This window comes from Crotalus tigris, unplaced genomic scaffold (assembly GCF_016545835.1).
Source record: "Crotalus tigris isolate CLP2741 ecotype Arizona unplaced genomic scaffold, ASM1654583v1 scf7180000018030.5226217, whole genome shotgun sequence".
Taxonomy (NCBI): domain Eukaryota; kingdom Metazoa; phylum Chordata; class Lepidosauria; order Squamata; family Viperidae; genus Crotalus; species Crotalus tigris.
In genome coordinates, this window is record NW_024096786.1 from 4,991,813 (window position 1) to 5,017,935 (window position 26,123).

General features: G+C 37.3%; 1 protein-coding gene across 2 annotated transcripts in view; it reads left to right on the forward strand.

Moving 5' to 3' along the window:
* MTHFD1L (methylenetetrahydrofolate dehydrogenase (NADP+ dependent) 1 like) overlaps positions 1-26,123 on the forward strand; it is a 142,794-nt gene that overhangs the window by 112,198 nt on the left and 4,473 nt on the right. For both annotated transcript variants that reach the window (XM_039346910.1, XM_039346911.1), the window contains 2 exons: positions 724-831; positions 2,011-2,163. In XM_039346910.1, the coding sequence (XP_039202844.1) occupies positions 724-831; positions 2,011-2,163 (261 nt within the window). The remainder of the gene's footprint in view (positions 1-723; positions 832-2,010; positions 2,164-26,123) is intronic.

A 26,123-nucleotide genomic window follows, 5' to 3' on the forward strand; every position in this document is an offset into this window, starting at 1 on the left:
AAGCTGAGAGCTGTTTCTGAGGTAATCCATTAGAGGTTTTCTAGAGCAGTTTCAATAATAGAAGCTTATGTTAAGCTTGAGATAAATTTTCCAGGCCTGGTTTACTTCAGCAAGACTTTTCCAAGGGCATTTAAAACTACACATCTTCAGGTGTTGTTGAGATATGTCCCCCAGAAGAATCACACAAGGCAGGCCATCTGTACAACTTGTGCTGATCCCACAACTGTACCTTGCCAGATATGGGACTTGGACTTGTCTTTGTGAATTGTTTATGAGAGAAAAATTCACTGAACATACAGAAAAAAAATGAGAGCAGCTTTTTCCAATTATCATGAACATACAGTATATATACAGTTTGGTTTAACCAGAACTGACTTTTGGGTGAGTGACTGCACCATATTTTTGCTTTTCTTGCTAAATAAGCAAAACAAAACTCTGAAATACACCTCAGAATGTATGGCTACAGGAAGCTAATATACATAAACTTATTTTTTCTCTGTCTGCATTGTTGGAATGATGAGGTGGATGGTGATTTCTGAATAGAAGGCAATAGAAGTTTTCTTTTATATCCATGATATTTTTTAGGAAATAATGCATAACTTGATGTTTAATATAGTGGTGTACTAAATTAACTGCCAATGAGAACTAGGCAATCCTGATATGAAGGAAAGTACCTTGGGACTCTTCAAATTAACATTCCATCATCCTGTTTTGTTTTCACAGCTTCCCATAGTTGAAAAAATAAGAATCATAGCTCAGAAGATCTACGGAGCTGAGGATATAGAGCTCTCTCCTGCAGCTCAGTCTCAAATAAATTGTTACACTCAACAGGTAAAAACAAGACTATATGCAAACAGATATATTGTGAGTGCCATTCCTGTTTTAAAATGTATTGGTTTAAACAATGAATAAAAACTGCCCAAGATATAATGCTGCTGTAGACCAGGGCCCAATCTTTCTGTATGTGCCTTTAAACCCAAAGGTGCTTTTCAAAATGCAACTGAACCTTTAAGACTACCATGACCTGGATGATACTTGCTTTTAACTTTTCTTGCTTTTTCCCATCCCAGCCTACTACTGCTGGCCCTTTCAGTGACTTGTTTATTAATATCACCAAGGTCTTTCTGAATCAGAATGCTGCCCAGGCCCCACAATCATGGATTTGCGTAGCCTTGAGAAAGGAAAGGCTCCTGGTTAAATGACTAGAAAAGTACATTGGGCCTTCGATGCCACTTGCATAGCTCAGCATTCCACAAGGCTCTGTCCTTGCTCCCTATTTGAACCAGAGCCTATGGCTGATGCTTATGTTTAGGGCTGTCCGGTCTCTAAACCCCTGGTCTTCCTGATGTTATCCTGAGTACTTCCTGCAGTTCTATTTGTTCCTTACACTATCTTGAGAGTCCTCTCTTTCTGTTCCTCACTCCAGAGTTGAAGTCTCTAGGCCCTGAGACTCTGGTCTTAACTCCCTCCTTCCCTTCACCCCTGTGAAAATTTGAAAACTTTAAAAATGATTTAAATATTTTTTTATTTAGTTGCTGGGTGAGCGGAAGGACTTGTTATCTTACCTTAACAATAATTAATCTCAGCAATTCCTAGATTAATCCCTTTTAATTATGGATGTATATATGTTCAGTCGTATATCACAAGGTACCATTCTAAGCGTATACAGTTGTGTTTGGTTTGTCTCAGTAGTTAATATATTGTTTATTGGTTTGGCTGTTGAGCCAGATTGCTGAGTTATTGTATAAAATGTTGCAATTGCTCTCTTTCTGATCTATACTGGGCTTGAGAAAGGCATTTAAGAAAGTATTATTAATTAAGATGTATACTTATAACATCTTGCCACAATCCATTGAAGCTTGAGCCAAAGACTTATTCCTAGAAATCAGCAATGTACTGGAAATAAAATTTAGCTTTATTATACAGCATGCAAAACCTTAGAGAAGAGACTGTTGTTATTTCAGTGTGGTATAGATACATTCACTCTCGTTCTCATTTCTTTTTTGACAGGGATTTGGGAATTTGCCCATTTGCATGGCAAAAACTCACCTGTCCCTTTCCCACATGCCTGAGAAGAAAGGTGTTCCCACTGGGTTTGTTCTACCTATCAGCGATGTAAGAGCCAGTATTGGAGCTGGATTTATTTATCCACTGGTGGGAACGGTGAGTAGTGTTGTCGCATTTGAAAAATTTGTATAATTATGTTTGGAACCTGTGGTACAAACAGAATAGAAATAAGTAATCAGCCATCTCTGAGATACTTTATCTGTTTACAAGGATTTACATCAAATAGTTGCTGAACCAAGCATATTGATTTAAATGTAAAGGATTCATTGTACAAACCCAAATAGGAGAGAAGTAGATTTATGTTTCTTCATACAGCAATTTCTCAGGGATGCTTCTAAAATTATGAAGAATTCAAAGGTTATAAAGCAGACCACAACTGAGCCTAAAATTTCTGTTGCTAAGCAAAACAGTTGTTAAGTGAATTGTGTCCCATTCTACGACTATTTTCCTTAACATCTTCCTGTGTGAACTTAATGGTGTTGATGAGTTTGGTGAAGGCTTCTACTTGTTGTGTTTTAATCTTGATCTAAGTATCATCCACATACTTATACCAGTGACTGGGTGGAATTCCTGGGAAGGAGTTTAGGGCTTTGGCTTCTACTTCTTCCTTGTAGAGATTACCCACAATGGGGGATGCAGGTGAACCCATGGCGTAGCTGTATTTTTATCTGTAGAAACCTTCATGTTATTTAGTGTCAGGCAAAGGTCCAGCATGGCACCTATATGATCTGGACTGAGTTTAGTTTGGTCACTTAAGGTGCTGTCTTGTGGCAGTCATTTCTTCACTACCATGACAGCTTCGTTTGTGAGAATGCAGGTAAAGAGTAAAAGTGACATCATAAGAAACCAGGGTCTCATCTGGATTTACTGATAATAATAACAACTGTCCTTTTACAGAATCTAAACACAAAGCAGTCATAAGAAGAATGTGCTCTTGTAGTGTTACCTGACCAAAGCACAGTCTGATCTTCTTATACGAGCAAGACATTTGGAAATAATAAGAGAGCTTTATTCTGCATTACCAGTGAAAGGGCACAAGGAAGGAAGTGAATCCCAACTAGATGTGCTTTGAGAAATCAGGAAATTCTGTCATGAGGATTCTTTGGCCTTGCAGTCTGCTTTCTATGTATATAGCTAGGAAACATTCCTTTCATCACAAGCACAATAAAATGTCAGAATGTGACTTCAACCTTTAGTGCTCTCCTGAGAGGCTTGTTAATGTCTTGTGGCATATTATGAATAAGACTAAATGTAAATTGTATTTGCCTCACTGAAATTATAGAGATAATATTATACAGGTAGTCCTAAATTTACGACCACGATTGAGCCTAAAATTTTTGTTGCTAAGTGAGATAAGTTTGTTTTTGCCTTTTTTATGGCCTTTCTTTAGAGAAATAAGAAAATTTAAAAAAATAGAAAAACAAAAAGCGAAGAATATAGAAAGAGCAGCCAGGGTGAAAACACATCAGTCATAAGTTAATATCAATAATGTACATGTTCAGTTCTATTTTTTTGACCTCCAGAGTTGGGGTCAGTCTAAGTAATTGGTCAACTCTGATCTCCTTTCAAGTTGATACACAAGTCTAGTGTTTGGACTTCCTTTTCTAGGTTAGATTGTTGGGAGAAGGGGAACCATATTCATATATTGATTTTGAACATTTATGTCAGAAGCAATTTAAAACTTTTCAAATATTTTGAAACTCGGTTTTATAATATATTGTTTTGCCCTGAAAATTCCTATGCGATAGTTAGATCTATTTAAGGGGTAAAAACTGCACACAGCTTTTTCCAATGTTGCCATGGTTTTTATGTCATTTTGCAATAACTCTGACTATTGTATGTTCACAGGTGGGCTTGTGACATGATGACCTAGTTATATGGCAAGCAGGCAGGAAGGCTTGTTAAATTTGTTTAGGAAGTTGGTGAGGTCACTAGTGAGTTATGCTTGGGTGGGGAATGACTGGATTCTCTTGTGCTCATGAGAGATTCAGATCCACCCAAAAGTTATTGCAGCTTTGTACTTTCCCACATATTAGTTAATCTGCTTTAGTGAGAGTGCTCTGTGCGACACAATGCAGAGGAATTCCACTTTGACTTACTCCAAGGACAACAATGATTTAGAGACAATATAGAGCTGCATTCTTTGCCTCTATACAAAGTTGAGATAAACATAATCTTATTCAGCCAGTGTTTGAAGCTTCAAGGTTTTTATTGGTTCTTTCTTTACAAAATGGTAAACTAACCCTATGTTTATAATGTTAATTTCTAATTAATATTGTTTTGAATAGAAAATGTTTCCATTAAAAATATACATTATTTTAACAGTCACATACATTTTGGAATGCTGAAGGTTACTGGTCTTGTTGATTCACACTCCCTAAAATATTTTCTGACCCTTAGCTGAAAGTTGATGACTGAACATTTAAGTCACAGCAAGGTCTTAGGCATTCCAGAAAGAAGTCTATAACTATTAAGAGGTTTTTTTCCTAAATGAATGGCTTAGGATTGGTGCTAGTTCCTTATTTGCAGAGGTTAATTCTTTTCATTCATGTGCTGATCTCAGCTTTCTGGATCTCTTTAAGCACCATCAATTTCAGCAGTGTTATAAAATCTATAAGTACCCTAAGAAAGTTTTTCAAGACTGGATATAAATATTTTGTGAAGCTATAGGTGTAGGTTGTTCTGATTTTGAAGAATGAATTCTTCACTACTTGTTGCTTTCTAATGGTTTATTTGTTGAACCAGGGTCTTTCAGTGAGGACACAGATTGCATATGATGTTAGGTATGGCCACCAACAGTTAAGCAGGAGTTCTAGTATTTTAGAATCAAAATTTTCAGTTGCATCATGTCATTTTGGCAAGCAGCAGGAGAGGTGCCCTTTCTCTCTGTCACAATACGATCATAAGCACATGGCTTATGATTTCGACCTCCATCTTCAAGTCACTCTTTTTCACACTTATTCTGAGATAATTTATAAGACACTCCAAATAGTCATAGCAAAACTGAAACCTTTGAGATACTATAGATAGATAGATAGATAGATAGATAGATAGATAGATAGATAGATAGATAGATAGATAGGGTAGATACAGTGTGTGTGTGTGCGCACGCACATACGTATATACCTGCACGATGTTGCCAATTCATGTTATGGTAGATAGCTTTAAATTTAGAATACCCTGAGGCAACATTGGGACTATTCATCTAGATAAATCAAAGTTCTAGTCTGGAATAATTCACATTGATTTTGGTGGGGAATGGTGGATAAGGATGATAATAGAAATGGTTTCCTTTGAGAGGCTACTAACTCCAATTTATATCTTATTTGGAATGGGAAAATATCCCCATGGTGCTGCTGAGAAACTTCTATTTCACTGATGAATTTCACTCTGTGACATTGGGGTCCAGGGGGTGCAGGTGGGCTGCTCAGGGACAGCATGCAGCCCCCAGGCCACAGGTTACCAACTCAATGTACATATAGTCTTTTTCCCCCTTGGAATTTTGCCTGTTGATTGATGTTATTTTTAGTTTGTATACTTTGAACAAATTAAAAAAAGATAATGGGAAAAATTACAATTCAAGTTGCATTTTTATGTGTGAAAATATAGTTCAAGATGAACCACAAACACAAGAGCAGAATCAACACAAGAGAGAATAGGCTATACAGTACATCAATATAATTGGATTATGAAAATAATTTGTTTTAAATCTAATAGGTCAAGACTATTTCCTGCTTCGCATACTTGCCTTTTTTTTCAGTTGATTCTGACAATTGGTTTTAATTATACAATGTGTGAGGAAAGCATATATGTTTGCTACTATAATCTCCACATCTACTGTACTACCCAGGACATTTTTGGGGGGGAGGGGGGAGGTATATATTAAATTGTAATGGATGAGGGAAAAATCCTCAGCTTGCTAACAGCACTATATAATATAATATAATAACATTTTCCCCTTATAGCTATTTTGGCAGCTGGAAATAGTTTAATTTTGATAAGTTTGACATAAAGAATGGAATGTGGTCATTTTTAGAGGCCAGAAATATATAGGATAAAAGTTAAAGGAAAATGGAGCAATGAAACTATGAAACAACTGAGAAGTTGTTGGTTGCTTTTTCTCCAATCAATGGCAGCTATGTGCTGTTCCACTAAACTGCATTGCAAGAAAATATTACATTAATTATTAACAGTAGAAGAAAAATATAGCTTGTTTATTTCACTATATTTAAAGAATGGCAGGAATCTCCAAGGAAGTTACATTTATTTTTTCTAGAATCATTGTTAGATTTTTTAAAATGCATGGGCAAAACTTTGTACAGAAAAAATAACAGAAAAGATATTCAGAATTTACATAATTCATGCTTGCTGTAACAAAATGTGGATGACTTGTAAATCAGTTGTTGAAGGAAAAGTCTTCATCATGGTTCAGTCCAAGCTGGGAATAAACAACATGGCAACTGCTTTAGAAAGAAGGTTGCAGTTTATTGAAGAGGAGAGCTCTGGAAGAAAAGAAGAGGGAGCACATGTAAGAAGTGGGTTTTTATACCCTCTGGAGCCTTTTGTTTGGAGTTCCTGTGGCATGTACTTTGACCTGAGTCTGAGTGTGCCCTTTGGCATCTGTGGGTTAATCCTATTATGTCCTGTCTTAGAGTTTGGATGGGGTATGTAGAATTTAAGTGTCTTTGTCTTCCTAAGCTTCTAGTTGGGGGCCTCCAACCTTCCTGGATTATTTTCATCTGCATTTCTACAGAGCTCGTTTCTGCTTGGGGGAGGGAGACTTGGGGCTATTAAGAAAAACTGGGCATGCTTTTCTGCCTCTTTAATATTTCCTTCTCTGGGAGGGGCTGGCTTCCCACACAGTAGAGATATAAATTACTTTAGGCCTTCATAGCTCACTATCTTTTTAAGCATCTTTTATACTCCTTGTGTGGATTTCTTGAAAGAACGATAGGAACCTGAGAAGGAAATTTGGATATGCTTTTTGAAAGTAGAAACTGAGATGCAGTTTTTGTTGCAAAGTTTCATTCACAGATTACAATAGAAAACAGAAAACCTGAAGAATATAAATGATAACGAAAGAAAAGGAATGCACTATCTTCATTCAATAGCTTTCATTTTAAGAGTATTTCTATGTAAAAAATATAGGACAAGTAGGATGCCTGTCTGCCACAATCTTCTTTTGTTTGTCTTTATTCTCTGAGATCATGACTTCCTTTCCAATACTTCTCATATAATACAGAATGAGAAATTACAAATTCATTCAAATGACATTGATTTCAGTGAGATCATTAAGAATGAGTAAATTACAGGACAAATATATTGGAGACAGAACATGATGTAATCAATACATTTTAAGAATGGATCAATTTGTCTCTTTAACTCCCAGCCAGCTACATTAACCAATTAAGATTAACGAGACCTCAAAGGCAAGGGGCAAATTGGATAGGTATATTATTTTGCTTTCATATTAAAGTTTTTCATTGTAAGTGGTCTCTGAGAGAAAGAGTGGCTGAATCATTACAAGCATTCATAAAACTCTGGGGTCTTCCTGCTTTCTTCTTCTGATATCTTGCTCTTTGTTCTCCTTTCTCTGCCTGCCAGGAAAACTGTCAGCTTACTCTCTTTATCTAATCCATTGCTAAGAATGTTTGGCACGCCTTGAGCAGATGAGAAAGCTCCCTTCCCTTTGAGAGTCTCTCTTCCTAATTAGTCAGCCATATTTGTTTTTATTGAGTTACTCAAGGAAGAAATAGAAGAAAAGAGTTTAAAGTGGTAACTTATAGAGGTATGCAATAGTGAATTATCTTGAGAGGAAAATCAGATGTTCAAACCAGTATATCGTATTCCACATCATTATGTGATAGAGGTTCTAATTCCACTGTTAATGAAATAATTTGAGCCCAGACATGACCGATATGCATTTTCTTGTTGGCTGATCTTTAATCATTTTCTTTTCTTTTTTTTTTAAATATTCCACTTAGTAATAGAGGATTTCATATTCTCTGAGCAATGGAAGTTTCCATGTCTTCTGCAGACTGGTATCCACAAAGGCATAGGGGAAAGAGCCTTCGTTATCCAAAAGATTGCTTGCAAAGATGATTAGGGGACTGGAGGCTAAAACATATAAGGAACGGTTGCTGGAACTGGGTATGTCTAGTTTAATGAAGAGAAGGATGAGGGGGGACATGATAGCAGTGTTCCAATATCTCAGGGGCTGCCATAAAGAAGAGGAAGTCAAACTATTTTCCAAAGCGGCTGAAGGCAGGACAAGAAGCAATAGATAGAAACTAACCAAAGAGAGAAGCAACCTAGAACTAAGGAGAAACTTGCTGACAGTTAGAGCAATTAACCAGTGGAACAACCTGCCTTCAGAAGCGGTGAATACTCTAACACTGGAAGTTTTTAAGAAGAAACTGGACAGCCATTTGTCCGAAATGGTCTAGGGAAATATTTTCTATCTGTACAATGGAGGAGAGAGAATTATGTTTCCCTTGCTCAGTCTCAAAACTGCAACTTGTTCTGATGCCCTTGGGGATGTAATTGTTTGGTATTAAAATGTTTAGTACTTTTTCCCTCATCATTTACTTGCATTAGCAAATGGTACAAAGAAAATGCTTTTTCTTTCCAAAGAGATTATAATGGGTGTCTGATTCCATAAAGGAACTTCTTCCTCATGATTGGAGCACAGATATCTCTCTGAACTGGATTCATGAGGTGTAATTCAGGAAGATATAGCAATAGTGTTGGATGTAGCTATATGATCTGCCTATATTTTGTGGATTCGGTATGTAGAAGTACATGAAGGTGGATCTGCACCAAATCAGTACTGTACATATGTTGTGTCTACCAAATGCTATTGCAACCTTCATTGTCATTCCAGTTTTAGTGTATATGTATAAAGCTTTCCTAAATTTCCAACAGCAATATTTGATATCTTCAGATCAGTAGTAATGCATGTGGTGCTCCTTTCTTCACTCTGCAAAAAACTATCCTCACAGCTAATTGAAATATTCCAAGCGCATCTTGCAAACTTTGTTTCCACATGGTGGCACTCCAACATGGATCTCAATTTTGCTCACCAGATGAGTGATTGTGGATCTTCCCAGAATTATCTGTTAGGATTATTATGAGATAAGCCGATGTCTTTTGCTATTCTCAGGTGTATTTGTCAAACTTCTAAAGCTATTTTTTTTAGAGAATGTTTTGATATGTAAGAACACAATCCAGATAACTCCTGTTTAGAGCATCTCTTTCAAATTTTGCAGGCCATAGGAAGAAAAATATTATCACAGAATACCAAATTCATGTTCTCCAATACATATTGCATTTTCACAGATTTCTCTTTTTTAAAACAGATACTTGTATGTCATACAGTTGATGCACTGACCATTATAAAACTAACGCACAGTATGATGTTTTCAAAGATATTTAGGCAACATCATAGTTTGATTTAAATTGAGATAGGGCAGTTTTTTTCAATTGCTTTGAGACTTGAGTGCAATGGATGACATTAATTTTGGTCTCACGTATGTACCATTCATCACAGAAACACGTGAGATCAAAATAAAAGGGCATCTAAATGCTATACGTGTAATCAGGATCTTCATTGTCGTCAATCCAGTCTCCTTTTTTTGTGTACAAAATGATGGAGGGACTTGCATTTGAAATGTTGGCAGCCAGGCCCAGCTGCTGTTAAAAGAAGTGCTGTTAAAAAAAAAAAAGTATAGGACTCATTGCTGACCAGCTTCCCACCCTATTACTTTATTTCTAGGCTGGCACTTTGAAACTACACAATCTAATGGGTAGTGGGGTGTTTAGCCTGAGGATAGTAGCATTTTTAATTGGTTGTTCAGATCTGGAAAAAAAAAAAAGCAATGACGATAAATGGACCTTCTTTACTGCCCGGTGAAATGGATTAGGGATTGCTGAATCCAGAATTTTGCAAAATGCATTATCCTGGGCCTCCCTCTTTTTTCCATCTTTCCTCTCATTGCAGGGCTTTTTATTGATTTTCTATTGAGGAAGCTTCTCCTTGTGATGTTTAAGTCAGAATGGGACAACTTAATGATGATGGTGGTGGTGATGATGATGATGGAAGGGACCTTGGAGGTCATCTAGTCCAACCCCCTGCTCCGGCAGGAAACCCTATACCATTTCAGACAAATGGCTTTCCAGTATTTTCCTAAAAACTTCCAGTGTTGGAGCATTCACCGCTTCTGGAGCAGGTTATTCCACTGATTAATTGTTCTGTCAGGAAGTTTCTTCTTAGTTCTAGGTTGCTTCTCTCCTTGATTAGTTTCCATCCGTTGCTTCTTGTCCTGCCTCCAGGTGCTTTGGAGAATAGCTTGACTTCCTCTTCTTTGGGGCAGCCCCTGAGATATTGGAACACTGCTATCATGTCCCCCCTCATCCTTCTCTTCATTAAACTAGACATACCCAATTCCAGCAACCGTTCCTTATATGTTTTAGCCTCCAGTCCCCTAATCATCTTTGCTGTTCTTCTCTGTACTCTTTCTAGAGTCTCAACATCTTTTTTACATCATGGTGACCAAAACTGCTGCAGCCAACTCAGCATGGCCAACTTGCCGCAGGATAACTTGCTATAGCCAACTCGCCATGGGACAACTTAACAATTCTATTTAGTTATTTAAACTAAATAACAATTATTTTAATTTTTGCCATTCACATTTCATTCTGTCTCTTCTTTTGCATCCTTTCTTTAATGATACTCTTCCACTATTTCTTTGATATCAGTGTAACTCTTGTCCCGCAACAAGTTGTCCTGCGGCAAGTTGCCCGTGGTGAATTGTCATTAGACCCCTGCAGTCAGTTATTCCTCACCAGCAGTCCCAGTTCCTATCTTGGTATGAGCCTTTGTATCCAATATAATCAATAGAACAGGGGTTTCCTTCAATTCTTTTTTCACGAGTTACTCCAACTCATTTGCATGCATTTTAGGAACTGAGTCCCCAACTATGGAATTCTGTTCTTTGCTATCATTTAAGAAGGATTTGGAGATTCACTTACAAGCAAATGTACTTGATGGGAGTCAGAATGGCAGTAGGGCTATTTTGCTGTAATTCTTATTAGTATAATGTTACATGATAGATGAGTTTCAAAATCTGCGTAAGTTTCATTTTTATTGTGATTCTCAGTATATGGATTCCTTGTGTGTAATTTTAACCGCTGTTTTAATTCTTATTTTTAAAAACATGTTACTGTGGTTGGTAGAGGGATGTCACGTAAAAGCATTTTGGTTTGGTTTGGTTGCTTCTTATTTAAATCTTAGAGGAAGTCCTCGATTAACAACCATTCATTCAGCTGCCATTTGAAGTTGCAAAAGCACTGAACAAGTAGTACTTATGGCCGGTCCTTAAAGTTCTGGCCATCTCAGCATCCCTGTGATCATGTGATTGAGATCCGGGTGCCTGGCAACCAGCTTGCACTCATGACAATTATAGCATCCTGTGGTCATGTAATCACCATTTGCAATCTTCCCTGCTGGCTTCCCATAAGCAACGTCCATGGGGAAGCTGGCAGGGCAGGTCACCTGCCCCCCACTGTACTCATGCCACCTCTCCAACCACAATCCTTGCTTAACAATGCCAGCAAGGAGTGCCAAGATTGCCCTCACTAAACAATACAGTTGTGTGATCTCACGGTTTACTACCGCATTGCTTAGCAATGGAAATTGCAGTCTCAGTTACTGTTGTTAACTACTGTTGTCACTATATTATATGTGACACAGTTGTCTAACCACGTGTAGGATTATAGATGCTCATTTTATTATTTTCATTTTAAACTGTGTAATTGTCTTAATGAGAAACACAAGTCATTAGCCTTAACACAGTATAAGTAAACTTTGAGTTATCCCTATGGGAACCATAGTACTAGTGTTTTAGTCAGCTTTAATGCAAAACTGTACATATTTAGAGAATTTCTTTGTTTAATTACAACTGGCAAAGAGATTACATGCAGAATATCGAAGCAATTGTAAAACAGGAAACAGCATAGAATAGGAGAGAAAGGCAAATTCTACTTTGATTCTTCACAACTTGAATCATAATGTAGGGTCATTCTGAAACACAACCACCAATAAGCCATTAGTTCAGGGTCTGCAATTACGTATCAGAATTACAGCTGCCTGAAATCAGTTACATATGGCCTTTAAAGTCCTTCCAAATGTTAATGAGAGTTAAAAACCTTTCTCCACTGTTTAGCTTGTAAAATAGTTCTGACAATATAGGAAACAGTATCTACAGCAGTGTTTCTCAACCTTGACAATTTTAAGGATGTGGACTTCCACTCCCAGAATTCCACAGCCAGCAATGCTGGCTGTGGAATTCTGGGAGTTGAAGTCCACATGCCTTAAAATTGTCAAGGTTGAGACACACTGATCTAAATAGTTCTGAAAATATAGGAAACAGTATCTAAAAGCTTAAAAATTACATGAAATACTAAAAAGATTCATACACTGTTCATATATGTCTGCAGAAAGGAGTGACTAGTTTGAAATCCCACATTTGAATCGGGTTGGTATAAACTAGGGTTCCCCAAAGTGGTATTAACCCCCATGGCTTAATGGGACTATCCAAGGGGTTGATGCTAGTAATAGTAGTAGTAATACTATTAGTTAAAGTAGTATTTATTAAATCATTTTATTATAATAAATGTTTAATAATAAATTAAATCATTTTCTTATAATAAATGTTTTCTTATAAACATTTATTATAAGAAAATGATTTAATCATTTTAGAACTCATAAGAGGGTTGATGAGCTGAAGACTTTGGGCACCCCTGATATAAAGCATATTAAAAAAAAATAGAAAGCATCTCGATTGTTCTGGTGATAAATTAATATAAGCACTGACTTTCTAGCAGTTTGGATCTTTGATTTGTTCATCCTTATCAATGAACAATATCTTACCATATTACATTGGCTGATGTATTAGAAAAATAAAAACACATTTGGGACATTTCTTTGCAACCCTGATAAATAATTTATTTTAAATAGGGGGTTAGAATGTTAATTCATTCCTCATATCAGTAATTAGCGACTCATAGAGACAGCTTTATAGATCTAATATATCTTAATGGTATCTTACTCCATTAATTTCTTCCTCTGCTTTTCAAAGCCAATGTACCTAAACAAATTTTACTTGCATCTTCCTTGATCATTCCAGTGATAAAAAATCATATCTAGTTAAAGATTCAGAATATAGAGACATCATCATCCTCACAGATCTGTTGGTTTTTTAAGAAAGATTCGGATATATACAGTAGAATTGGTTTTAACCTCCAGCATATGCTCACCTATGTTAGTTAGCTATTTATTATTGTCTGTTCATGTTTGTTTATCAAAGATATATTGAAATGTAGAGTATTTCCCTTAGTTTTTTTGACATACTAACTTTATTATGAAAATGAATTCAGAAACTGCTACTGCAATTAAGCTTATTCAGAAACTAATTATTAACAAGTAATTAACTAAACTAATTATTCAGAAAATAATTAAAGTCAACAAAATCTGTTTAGGAATGCTATACCATACTTCCACATCAGAAGCACCAAAGCACTTTTGTGTTAAAAGGATCAACTGGTGATATCACCATTCCCTGGGGAATGCCTAGTTGGGGGCTCCTTTCATGTCCCCATTAAGGTGCCCACCAAAGTGGTAACTATTTATTTATAGTCGCCTGCGTTTGAAGTGCTGGGTCATCAGGTGCTGGAGTGAGTGACGTGAGCTCACCCCACCGCTTGGTAGCAACTGGGTCTCCAATGGGAGCATATTGATCATCAGCCCAGGGTCCTAACCATGTGAGCCCTCATGCTCATCTGTTTAAGGAAACAAAACAAAACAAAACAAAGAGTCATGATTATATTAGAAATGAATAATTTCAGGGAATAAATTACCTAAAATAAGGAAAGTATCTACTGACAGGGAAAGAGCACAGATCTAAGGTTAAGATATTTAGGTTGTGGTGAAAGCCTTAAGCTTGAAACACATAGTTCACTGAATGTTGACAGCATATGCATAAATATACTAAATATCACATTTAAATTAGCCAGTTGATTTTAACTTCCTGAAATAACAAATAGTGAATTTTGCCCAATTTTGGTTATGATGCTTTTAAAGGGGGTAGCGAGACAGAAATTAAAATAGCTTTATAAGAGAATGAAATGATGAGGTAGGGTTTAAGAAAATTACTGGAACACAGACATGTTTAGGCTCTGCAGTATCGTGTGGATGTGTACACTACCACAGAGACAGACAAAGAGTTTACAATAGTAACAATTAAAAATATTAAATTCCACATATAAAATCACAGAAATGCAAAGCTCACAGTGAATGTGCAATGATCTTGAATTAATATACAATGCATATCAAAGGACTATCAGTAAAATCATACCAAGAATTTAAGAGCAATTTTATCACTTTGGTTTTACTGGGTTCTACTGAATATTCCATTCCACTGGATGCTCTTAATAAAGCTGAAGTTAGTTTATTTTTATTAGCTTTCATTTAATCAAATTTTAGGAGAAAGCTCTTATTGCAAACACAGTAGAGGAATGCATTATATAGCTGTTCAAGTAAATGCTTTATTTTCAATCTTCCTCTCCATTGTGCAGGAGAGTATCTACTGAGTAAGATGAGATATACAGTACTGTATGTTGACCTAAGGAAGTATATGACCGTCTCCCATGAAAAACTATGTATAGCTATGCTTTTCAAGTTACACAATACAAATGATGTCATTCACAAAGGGAAAATAAGAACACATTTCTTTGCATTTTCCTCATTAAAAGAAGGGAGAATTAAAAAGATTTAACATTTCATTGTCTTGGGCTGCTTTTACATAGAGAATATGTATATTTTTGCATTTAAATATATGCTTTAAAATATGCTATTTGAATTATGCATGCCTTAAACATATATGAAGTTGTTATAAATTGTGCTGTGATATACATTTCCCTTTTATTAGTCATAAAACATTGTGAAAGGATTTAATGGAAACAAAGACAAATTAAGGGAATGTTTTACTGGAATAGCATGTAGAAACTATCAAAAGCAGAGGTTGGTTTGCTTTTATACACTTGTCAGTTTTTTATATGGCCAAAATTAGTGGACAATTTAAGACAGTCCATTAATGGAGATGCTTTCTGCGTAAGAAACTGAATATTTAGATGGATGCTATTAATGCAAATACAGGAGAGGAAATCAAATCTCAGTGGTGCAATTAGCATGGAAATGTGGTAAAATTGCAAAAATTAAAAAACCAGAAGGTGGTAAGAAAGTAATATAAAAGCCATCATTTTCTACTATCTACTGGTTATCAGTATTTTTTGCAACTAATCTATTGTGATCCTAGAGTGACAATAGTCTGTGCTGCTGCTTCTCCTGGTGAATGCTCTACCAATGTTTACCTCAGCTGATCATTTCCTAAGCTATTCTTACTGAACACTTCAGGCCTTTCCTTACATTTAAAGAACAGGTATGTATGGCACACATGTAAGATAAGATAACTTTTATTGTCATTTTTATACTGTGGGCACAATGGCACACATCAAAAATGAAATTTAGTTGCCCGCTCTTAAAGTGAAACACATACATGACACACACCTAAACATACTATGAACAACACATGTATAGACCCACATCCCTACATATACGTAGCAAATAAATATTAAATATTGTCCATCTTGAATATATAACGGAAGGAGGAAGCTTGAGAGTTCGCAAGGTTAATGCTGTATGGAATAAAACTCTGGCTGAATTTGGATTTTCTACTTCAGATACCACGAAGCCTCCTCCCAGAAGGTAACAAGGAAAACAGGTTGTGAAGAGGATTAGTGTCCCAGATAATCTTACGGACCCTGCTCAAGCAGCGCTTCTGTGCTATGTCCTGGATGGGAGGGAGGGAACTGCCAATGATCTTTTCGGCCATTCTCACCACTCTCTGCACTGCCTTCCTGTCTGAAGCAGTGATGCCTCCAAATGAGACTGAGATGCTGTATGACAGGATGCTCTCGATTGTCCCCCTGTAGAAAGTGGTCAGGACAGGGGAAGGAAGATGTGCTTTTCTCATGTGGCGCAGAAAATGCAGGCGCTGCTGTGCCCGCTTCACCAATTTCTCACTGTAGAGCAACCAAGTCAGCCAACTCGTTAGCTGCACACCCAGGAATTTGATGCTGGTAACCATCTCCATAGGTGAACCATTTATGCACAGAGAAGTGTGGCTGTGCCACAATATTATTATTATTAATAATAATAATAATAATATTGTGGTATTGTGTACCTTCTAAATTAATCTGATGCCTTGTAGATGGAAGTGCCATCTTCTGTTCACTTCAGGCTGCAAAATATCTTCAGTTATCCCTGACTTTGCAACCATATTAGCTATACTATACTATAAGGATATTTGGCTCAGATAAGAAACAGTAAGACAAGAATTAAAAAAAAAAAGCAAATAGAGTATAACTGGAACTTTTGGAGTGCTGTGAACCTTATAAATTTGCCAGCAAGGCAGAGAGAATTAAGTTTTAGAAGTTGCTGTGAAATTTCATGTATGCCTTCAAGTGGGAAAATATTTAAATAGGTTGATAGCATCGCCTTACTTAAATACATTGCAGAAATCTATAGATTCTTAAGCTATTTGTTGTTTAAGAATTGCTCATGTGGAGAAACTTTAATTTACTTGAAGTTATAGAAAAGAGGAAATCAGAAGAGGTGGAATTTTAAACAATATATGTCCCTGACTGAACAGTGATGCCAAAATGTTTCAGTACAAATTAACTTATTTTAATAAAAGAAAATTCAGTCAAGTTTTAGATTTGATTGTAAGGCTTAGATGTTCCTAACATGAACACAAGTTTTTCTTAATCTCAGAGATCAGGCATAGACCCAATATATATGCAATTAGAACTGATAATTAAAATGCAGTAACAAGGATACAATTTCAACTTACTTAGAACAAAATTATTCCAGGGAATAGTATCATTCATAACATATTAAATGTTTTGTTTTCGAAGTCTAAGAATTTTCATTAATCTAATTTTAAACTATATAGGAGAGAAGCGTCTCTCCATGAAACAGGAACAAAGAATGCAGCAAAAGTAACAGAAGGATTTAAGTATGACTCAGTTTCTCCAAGTTAGTTGGGCTATAATTTTCCATTGTAACCTTCAGTTTAATTATACACTTCTTAAGAACTGTATATTTCTCAAATATAACAAGAGCAATATTATCAGTAATATTCTAGGTGTATCTATGTGGAATTTTGTGTTTCAGGAAGCGACATATTCAGAATAGCAGATCTACAGAAACCTCTTTTGTTTCAAGTTAACTCTTGTACAAACTAGTCATCCTGCCATTTTGTGATCTTCCAGGTCAGGGTTCTGTATGGTTCACAGGTGTAGCAGGGGACACTATGAGATATATTTTAAAGTGAGCATGTGCACTATAGATGTCTGCACAATATTGGGGGAATAGGTACTTCTAATTTGATGGGGGGGGAATGCACAAATTCCCACTAACAATCACAAATTATGGACACCATTACTTTAAAAAAAACCATTCAATGAGAAAGTATTACCTCAAGCAAGGAGTATAGTTCAATCAATTCACTCATTTAACCCACATATACATGCATGCATGTACATATGGACCACACACACACACAAACACACACACACACACACACACAAGCATGATGAGTTAATCATTTATGTATCCAAGAGATAATAACTTAATTAGTATGTCTGGGTCCTAGAACAGGATTTGTCTATAGAGAGCTATAACTTATCTTCTCTTCCATAAATAATAAAAGGGAAAACAAAATGTATGCAGGCAAAAATATCCATATCAAGTAGAGCAAATGTGTTGTAGTGGTCAAGGCAGCAGGCTACAAACAGGGAGACCAGGAGATTTCGTCCAGTCTTAGGAACAAAGCCAGCTGGGAGAGAGAGAGAGAGAAAGAAAAAAACAAGGGCTAGAACATGTGAATAGAAAGAGAATATCTGGACTCACCTTTGATGTCTCAGATATAAGGTAAGCCTGCTGAATCAGGCCAAGAAGGTTTGGTCCATCTGACCCAACATTCTCTTATCATGGCTAACCAGTTAAACTTAAAATGCCCACAGACATGGAGATCTGGACAATAACCATCTTCCATTAATGCTTCCTAATAGCTGATATTTATTTCATGTTATCTGTCAGTCAGTATCAACAAGATTTAGACCTTGTAATAAGGTATTACTTTGTTCCTAAATTATCCCCACCACGATGCTAAGAATGGCAGAATGGCACAATTGTGTTTGTATGTTTCATTCTATTTTGTATATAGGGGATTCCTATACTTCAGAGATGCTGTTTTTCCCAGAGAAGATACTCCTATAATTTGGGCTTAGTTGAAAAAAAGCAGGAACCAATACCATGGAATAAAGACATAGAGGGCTTCTGCAGAAATAGAATTGACATTCCAGTCTTCAACCCTATGGGCACCAGGAATTTGCTATAGTACTTTTCAAGTACTATTGAATTAATGGCAATATTCCTGCAAAACTGTCTGGTAATATGTGAAAAGTGGCTTGGATCAAGTAAGAGCCTTCCATGGATGGAAACCTGATGTCTTCATTGGGAATTTTCTGCTAGTTGTAGGGGGAAGGAGACTCTTTCCATCAATTTTTTATTCCAAGTGCTGGAAATGTTAGCCAATTAGCTTTTCACGGGGCTTTGAAAACCTGTTTCCCTAGTCTTTGGGGCCAGGCGGTTAGGACATCTCTGCTGATGATGTGGATTTCATGGTTAGGCTTTATTGTTTGTCTTGGGCATTATGGATCATTGTTTTAATCCTTCTATGCTGTCCAGAGTCATCATTGTAGATGGGCAGCCATATAATATGTATGTATGTATGTTTCTGGGTGTTATGAAAGGAAAGGAGAAAGCTTGCTTACTCTGTACTTTCAACACTGGAAAAAATCTGAGTACAGGTGATCCTCAGGTTGCTACCATTCATTCAGCAACCAGTTTTAATGCTGCTGAATGAATGGTATTTACTGGTCCTCAAAGTTCTGGCATCACAGCATCCCTGCAATCATGTGATTATGATTTCTGACATTCCCTGCTGACTTCCCACAAGCAAAGTTAATGGGTAAACCACCAGGAACTCATAAATCAGTGTCAGGTGAGTTCCTTGCTTAATAACCCACATAATCCTTCCTTAATGAGGGCAATCAGGATGATGGAATTGCTATCACTAAGCAACACAGTCAGATGATATCATCTTTGTAGAAATACTGTAATAAGTATATACGCCCATTATTTTAAATCTATATACATATATATCTGTTCATGAAGTCTCTGGTTTTCCTTTGGGGAAATATATGATTGATAGAAAGACTTGAAGGTATTGGGAGATAATGAAAATATCGAGAATTTGTTTTTGGCTTCAAGCTTCTAAATTTAAAGCTGGGAATGAATAATTTCTATGAAATGGCTTGATTATTTTGTGCCTTGTTGGTGAACTTTATTTTTGAAGTTTGAAAGCTCCTCCCATTTTGAATATAATACTTTATACTGTTGTTTGGAATATTTAAACTTCATAAATACTGTCCTGCTTTCAATTGTTGATTATATTGTTTGAAGAACAGATACCGGTACATTTTCTTCTCTGAGAGAATAAAGTGTTCTTGTTTGTAAAGTCAAGAAAGATTGCCTAATTTGAATGGGAGCCAGTCTTAATTTTGTATATGCGGCCTTATCATTCACATTGTGTTAATAGCAAGTAGCAGCACATAAATGAATATATTTCTCTAGCTATGGGTATTAATAGGAAAATAATGCATATGTGTGTTTAATATTAGCATCCCTTTTAATTAAAAAATCAAATTATTAATCGATTAATATCTTTTTTAAAATGGTATATTAACATAAACATTTAAAATTGTAGTAGTTATTACATTTTAACTCTCCTTTTTGTGTAAAAATAAAATAAATCAATATATTTTTATAAAACCATTCATCTCTAAATTTGATTTAGTGTGTTCCTAAAATATTTTTGAGATACTGAACAGGGATTGTGCCCTTAAAACAAAATTTAATTATTTCATTTATTTCTGAAAAGGATGCTGCCGCCCAAATGTACTGTATTGTTATTACAGAGTTTAGAATGTTAGTTGATCTTCAAGCCAACTCAATGTTGCTAGCTCCAGGCATCAGATCACATCAAATCTATTGCAGTCCTAAGTCCAAATGGAAATAAAATATCTAATAAAAGAAGTATTACATCCTTGTACAGGTAGTCCTCAGCTTACAACAGTTCCTTTAGTGACTGTTCAAAGTTACAACAACACTGAAAAAGGGACCTACTATCATTTTTCACACAAACATTACAGTACCCCCATAGTCATATGATCAAAATTCAGATGCTTAGCAACTGACTCATATTTATGACGGTTGCAGTGTCCCAGGGTCTTGTGATACCTTTTGCAAACTTCTGACAAGCAAAGTCAATGACAAAACCAGAATCACTTAATAACCATTTTACTAATATAACATCTGCAATGATTCGCTCAGTAGCTATGGCAAGGTCATAAAATGGGGCAAAACATACTTAACTGCCTTTCTTAGGAACAGAAATTGGTCATAAGTCAAGGACTACATTGTGTGTGTGTGTGTGTGTGTGTGTGTGTATGTATGTATATGTGTGTGTGTGTGTGTGTGTATATCTATCTATCTATCTATCTATCTATCTATCTATCTATCTATATATGTTTTCTGAGGTTTTCGCGGGTGTTTGTATGTAGGTCTTTGGTTGTTCGGGTTTTCTCCCGCGTAAAATTGGAAGTGTCTTGGCAACGTTTCGACGAAGTCCCATTCGTCATCTTCAGGCTGGTGTTTTCAGCTTTGTGCTTCGAGCAGCAATGTGTGGTCTTAGCTGTTTCTTCCTTTTAACTGCCAGTGGGGGTATGAACTGATTGGGTGGGAGCTTGGCTGTGTTCTGATTGGGTGGAGGTGTGTTCTGATTGGTTAGGGGCTTGGCTGTGCTCTGATTGGCTGGGGGGTTGGCTGTGCTCTGATTGGCTGGGGGGTTGGCCAAAAAATAGCAAGGCAGCCCAGAATCTTAAACCCCCTGCAACTCAGACTAACCTGAGCACAACCAAACAGAACACTCCCCCAGCCAATCAGAGCACAGCCAAGCCCCTAACCAATTCAGAACACACCTCCACCCAATCAGAACACAGCCAAGCTCCCACCCAATCAGTTCATACCCCCACTGGCAGTTAAAAGGAAGAAACAGCTAAGACCACACATTGCTGCTCAAAGCACGAAGCTGAAAACACCAGCCTGAAGATGACGAATGGGACTTCGTCGAAACGTCGCCAAGACACTTCCAATTTTACGCGGGAGAAAACCCAAACAACCAAAGACCTACATACAAATAACCGCGAAAACCTCAAAAAACAAATATCGAACCTCTACGGGGAGGAAATCCACCATCTGACCAGGACCTATGAAAAACTTGAAGTCCAAAGAGCTTCCATTTTATGCGACCTCGCATTCCTACGCAACTGCCGAGATCAAAATCTAATCCCCACATGTTTCCAACTGAAATTCCACTCCAACTCTGCAGCCACCAAACGGATCCTGAAAAGAACAGAATTGGCCCTAATCAGAAATGAACTTCACACAAAAAGATTCCTCCTAGACCGAATTAACAAAGATCTCCTCACACTCCACCTCAAACTCAGCAACAAGATCCACCCCGCACTTTGGGACAAATCCAAACAACTCGCCGTCTGGAGAGCCGAAACACAGACCACCCTCAAGACAGATACACACACCAACAAACTCCGAAGACTACAAGAACGCCAGAAACAAACCCCTCCTCCCTCACAGCCACACATGAAACAAACAGTGCATAACATCTCAGATAGGATCCTCACCAAAGCCGAAACCAATGTCCTTTCCAAAGGATTCAACTTTGCAGTCGCTCCCAAACACATCCCCACTGAAACCATTATATGTGGAGTTGAAACCAGCCTGACCAAAATCAACCCCGACGACGCCAACAGAATCAGACTCGAAATCACCAACATCCTCTGCACCAGCAAGCCACCCAAAAGCAACTTACCCAAAGAGGAACAGACAGCACTACGTAACCTGAAAGAAGACACCAGCATAATAATCCTACCAGCAGACAAGGGCAACGCCACGGTGGTTATGAACACATCTGACTACCAAACCAAATTAACCAACCTACTCCAAGACTCCACATACAAACCCCTAAATACAGATCCCACCACCTACCTGGAAAAAACCACCAGATCCAAAATAAAAGCCTCCCCCATTAGCGAAGAGATCCAGCAAAGAATCATTCCCAGAGAGAAATCATCCAGATGCCCCAAACTCTATGGTCTCCCCAAGATACACAAAGAAGGAACCCCACTCAGACCTATAGTCAGCTCCATAGGCTCACCTCTACAAAACCTAGCCAAATTTCTCGCCAAACAACTACAGCCCTATGCAGAATCCATCACCTCACACGTAAAAAACTCATTCCAATTTATAGAGATCATAAAGAAACAAAACTTACAGCCCAGCGACCTACTCGTGAGCTTCGATGTCATATCCCTCTTCACCCAAGTGCCTATCAAAGAAGCCTTGACAGCTATCCAAAACAAATATAACCCCCCCAAAACATCTTAGATCTGACCAACCACTGCCTATCCAACACATACTTCATCTATAATGGACAAAAATACAAACAAACAGAAGGAGCACCCATGGGATCATCCCTCTCACCTGTCATTGCCAATCTCTACATGGAACACTTTGAAACCCAAGCTCTAGAAAAATCGGATCACAAACTCAAACTCTGGCTCAGATACATAGACGACACCTTCATAATCTGGCCACATGGGAAAGAAAAACTGGACAACTTCCTCACACACCTCAACAGCCTACACCCCAAAATACAGTTCACCATGGAAACAGAAGCTAACAACCAACTTCCCTTCCTGGATGTCTTAGTCTACAAGAAATCCAATGGCTCCCTAGGACACACCATCTACCAGAAGAAAACACACACAAACCGCTATCTGCACGCTCTCTCACACCACCACCCAGCACAGATCAACTCTGTAGCCAAGACACTCATCTCCAGAACAAAACGCTTAGCTGACGAACAACACCTAAAACCCGAACTACACACTCTCACCAATGTACTAACATCCAATGGATTCCATAGAAATAAGATTACAAACCTAATCCAAAAAGAAACCCCCACTAAAATCCAAGACAAAGAACAAGAAAACGGCAAAGCCCTCTTCCCATACATAAAAGGCACCACAGACAGAATCAGTAAGATCCTCCATAAACACAACATCAAAACAGCATTCTGCACAAATAGAAAAATATCCACCATCCTTAGAAACCCCAAAGATAAAATTGAATTAGAAAATCAAGGAGTATACGAAATCCCATGCACCACTTGTCCCACCACATACATCGGACAAACCAACAGAAGAATAAGTGCACGCATTGAAGAACATAAGAACTCAGTCAAAAAAGAGGAACCAACATCTTCCCTGGTCCAACACCTTAAAGCCACAGGACATGAAATTGACTTTAAAAATACCAGAACCATTGCCAAAAGTGAACATTTTAATAACAGAATAATCAGAGAAGCCATCAAGATAGAAAAACACCCACACAGCATGAACAAGCGAGATGATACCTCCCGCCTACCAGCCATTTGGAAACCCGCCCTTATTGACAAACGACTCCCTAACACAAAAAATGATACCAGACCCACACTCACAAAAACCACACAGGATGTCACCACCACACATCCACGCAAAAAACAAACCCAAAGCCACACCGATGACAAGGCACGACCACAAACCAGAAGCCAGACCACAGCTGCATCATTAGCCACTTTAAACCCCTCCAATCCATAATGAAGCAAACTGACACCCTCCATGAAGAGGAGGCACGACCACAAACGCGAAGCCAAAAAATAGCAAGGCAGCCCAAAATCTTAAACCCCTCTGCAACTCAGACTAACCTGAGCACAACCAACCAGAACACTCCCCCAGCCAATCAGAGCACAGCCAAGCCCCTAACCATTCAGAACACACCTCCACCCAATCAGAACACAGCCAAGCTCCCACCCAATCAGTTCATACCCCCACTGGCAGTTAAAAGGAAGAAACAGCTAAGACCACACATTGCTGCTCGAAGCACGAAGCTGAAAACACCAGCCTGAAGATGACGAATGGGACTTCGTCGAAACGTCGCCAAGACACTTCCAATTTTACGCGGGAGAAAACCCGAACAACCAAAGACCTACATACAAATACCCGTGAAAACCTCAGAAAACATATATAAAACTTTCTAAAAGTCAAATTATTGCTAAAAGTTAAGTCATCTACCTCTCTTATAATCTTTTATAAGCAGCAATCCTTTTACCTAAGCAGCAACAAATTTCCTTTCATATCAAATGCCTTAATAGTGAAATACAAATTTAAGCATGACAGTGTCATGGGCCTACGAGAACACCTAAAGTTGTTATGCTTAAAATACCATACTGTCTACTTTTGCAAAAATCTGTCAGATTTAGAATCCCTCTTTCCATTTTTCAACTACTGTGTAATCAGATTCCTGATCCTCCGCTATTCTGGGTACAGTTTGATTATATACCATACAACCAGTATCAGAATCACTTTCTTAAACATTCCCCTCCAGCAATCTTTCCCAGTCCTCAAAAAAATCTTTCCTTGTTGGAGATATTGCTCAATGGGATAACCTGGGCACCTTTCACAAGCATTGGTATCTGGATAATTCTGCTTTTCTGTGTTAATTTAAGAAGAAATAAGAACTCTCTTAAAACTGTAGAGATGATAGTAGATTTTAGGAGAAGCCCTCCTAATCTACCACCTCTTACAATATTAGACAACACAGCATCAACAATAGAGACCTTCAAGTTTCTGGGTTCTATAATCTCCCAGGATTTGAAATGGACTCTTAGCATTAGAACCATCATTAAAAAGGCACAACAAATAATGTTCTTCTTGTGTCGACTCAGAAAGCTCAGATTGTTCAAGGGTCTGCGGATACAGTTCTGCAAAGGAATTATTGAGTCTGCCATTTGTACCTCTATAACTGTCTGGTTTGGCACTTGCAACCAAACCTGACAGGTACAAAATTCAACAGATAGTTAGGATTGTGGGCTTAGAAAATATTTATAGATCCCTCACATCCTTAACATAAACTGTTTCAACTTCTCCCCCAAGAGAAGAGCATTGCTATAGGGCATTGCATGCCAAAACAACTAGACACAAAGATAGTTTATTTCCCCAAGCCATCATTCTGCTAAATACCTAACTCCTACAGCACTGTCTTCTGCCTAAAGATATTTATCCATGTAAATGACTGTATTGCTTTTATCCTTGTTATCTTTTCATCTTTCTCATCTTTCTCACCTCTTATCTTTCTTACTACCTTCTCCTGTTGGTATATTATGTTTTTTATGATTGTATCTTATGATTTATGATTTATCACTTTGTTGTTTATATGTATACTGAGAGCTTATGCACTAGAGATAAATTCCTTGTGTGTTCAATCACACTTGGCCAATAAAGAATTCTATCTGTGAGTTACTGAATAAGGCAATTTATGAAATCAACTGGTTCTATGTGTGTTTGTGTGTGTGTGTATACAGAGAGAATGACAATTGGATGAGCTATTTCCAGTTTGGGAAATTGTAATGAATAATGTCACAAACCTTCCTTTGTTTTCATAATTTTCTCAGATAATGGGAGTCACAAAATATGTTTTGTTGTGATTTTTGTCTTCCTCTCAGGAAGACATAAATATTTCTAAATATTAGCTCTATTAGCCCTTCATATAATCTTTCTCTCCATAGATTGCTTCAACTATCACTTCTCTGTTATGTTTATATAAATTTCCACAAAATGCTTTACCACAATTGGATATCCCAAACTGATGTTTTCTCTAGAGGCTACATAATACTTGGATGAGGAATTCAGAT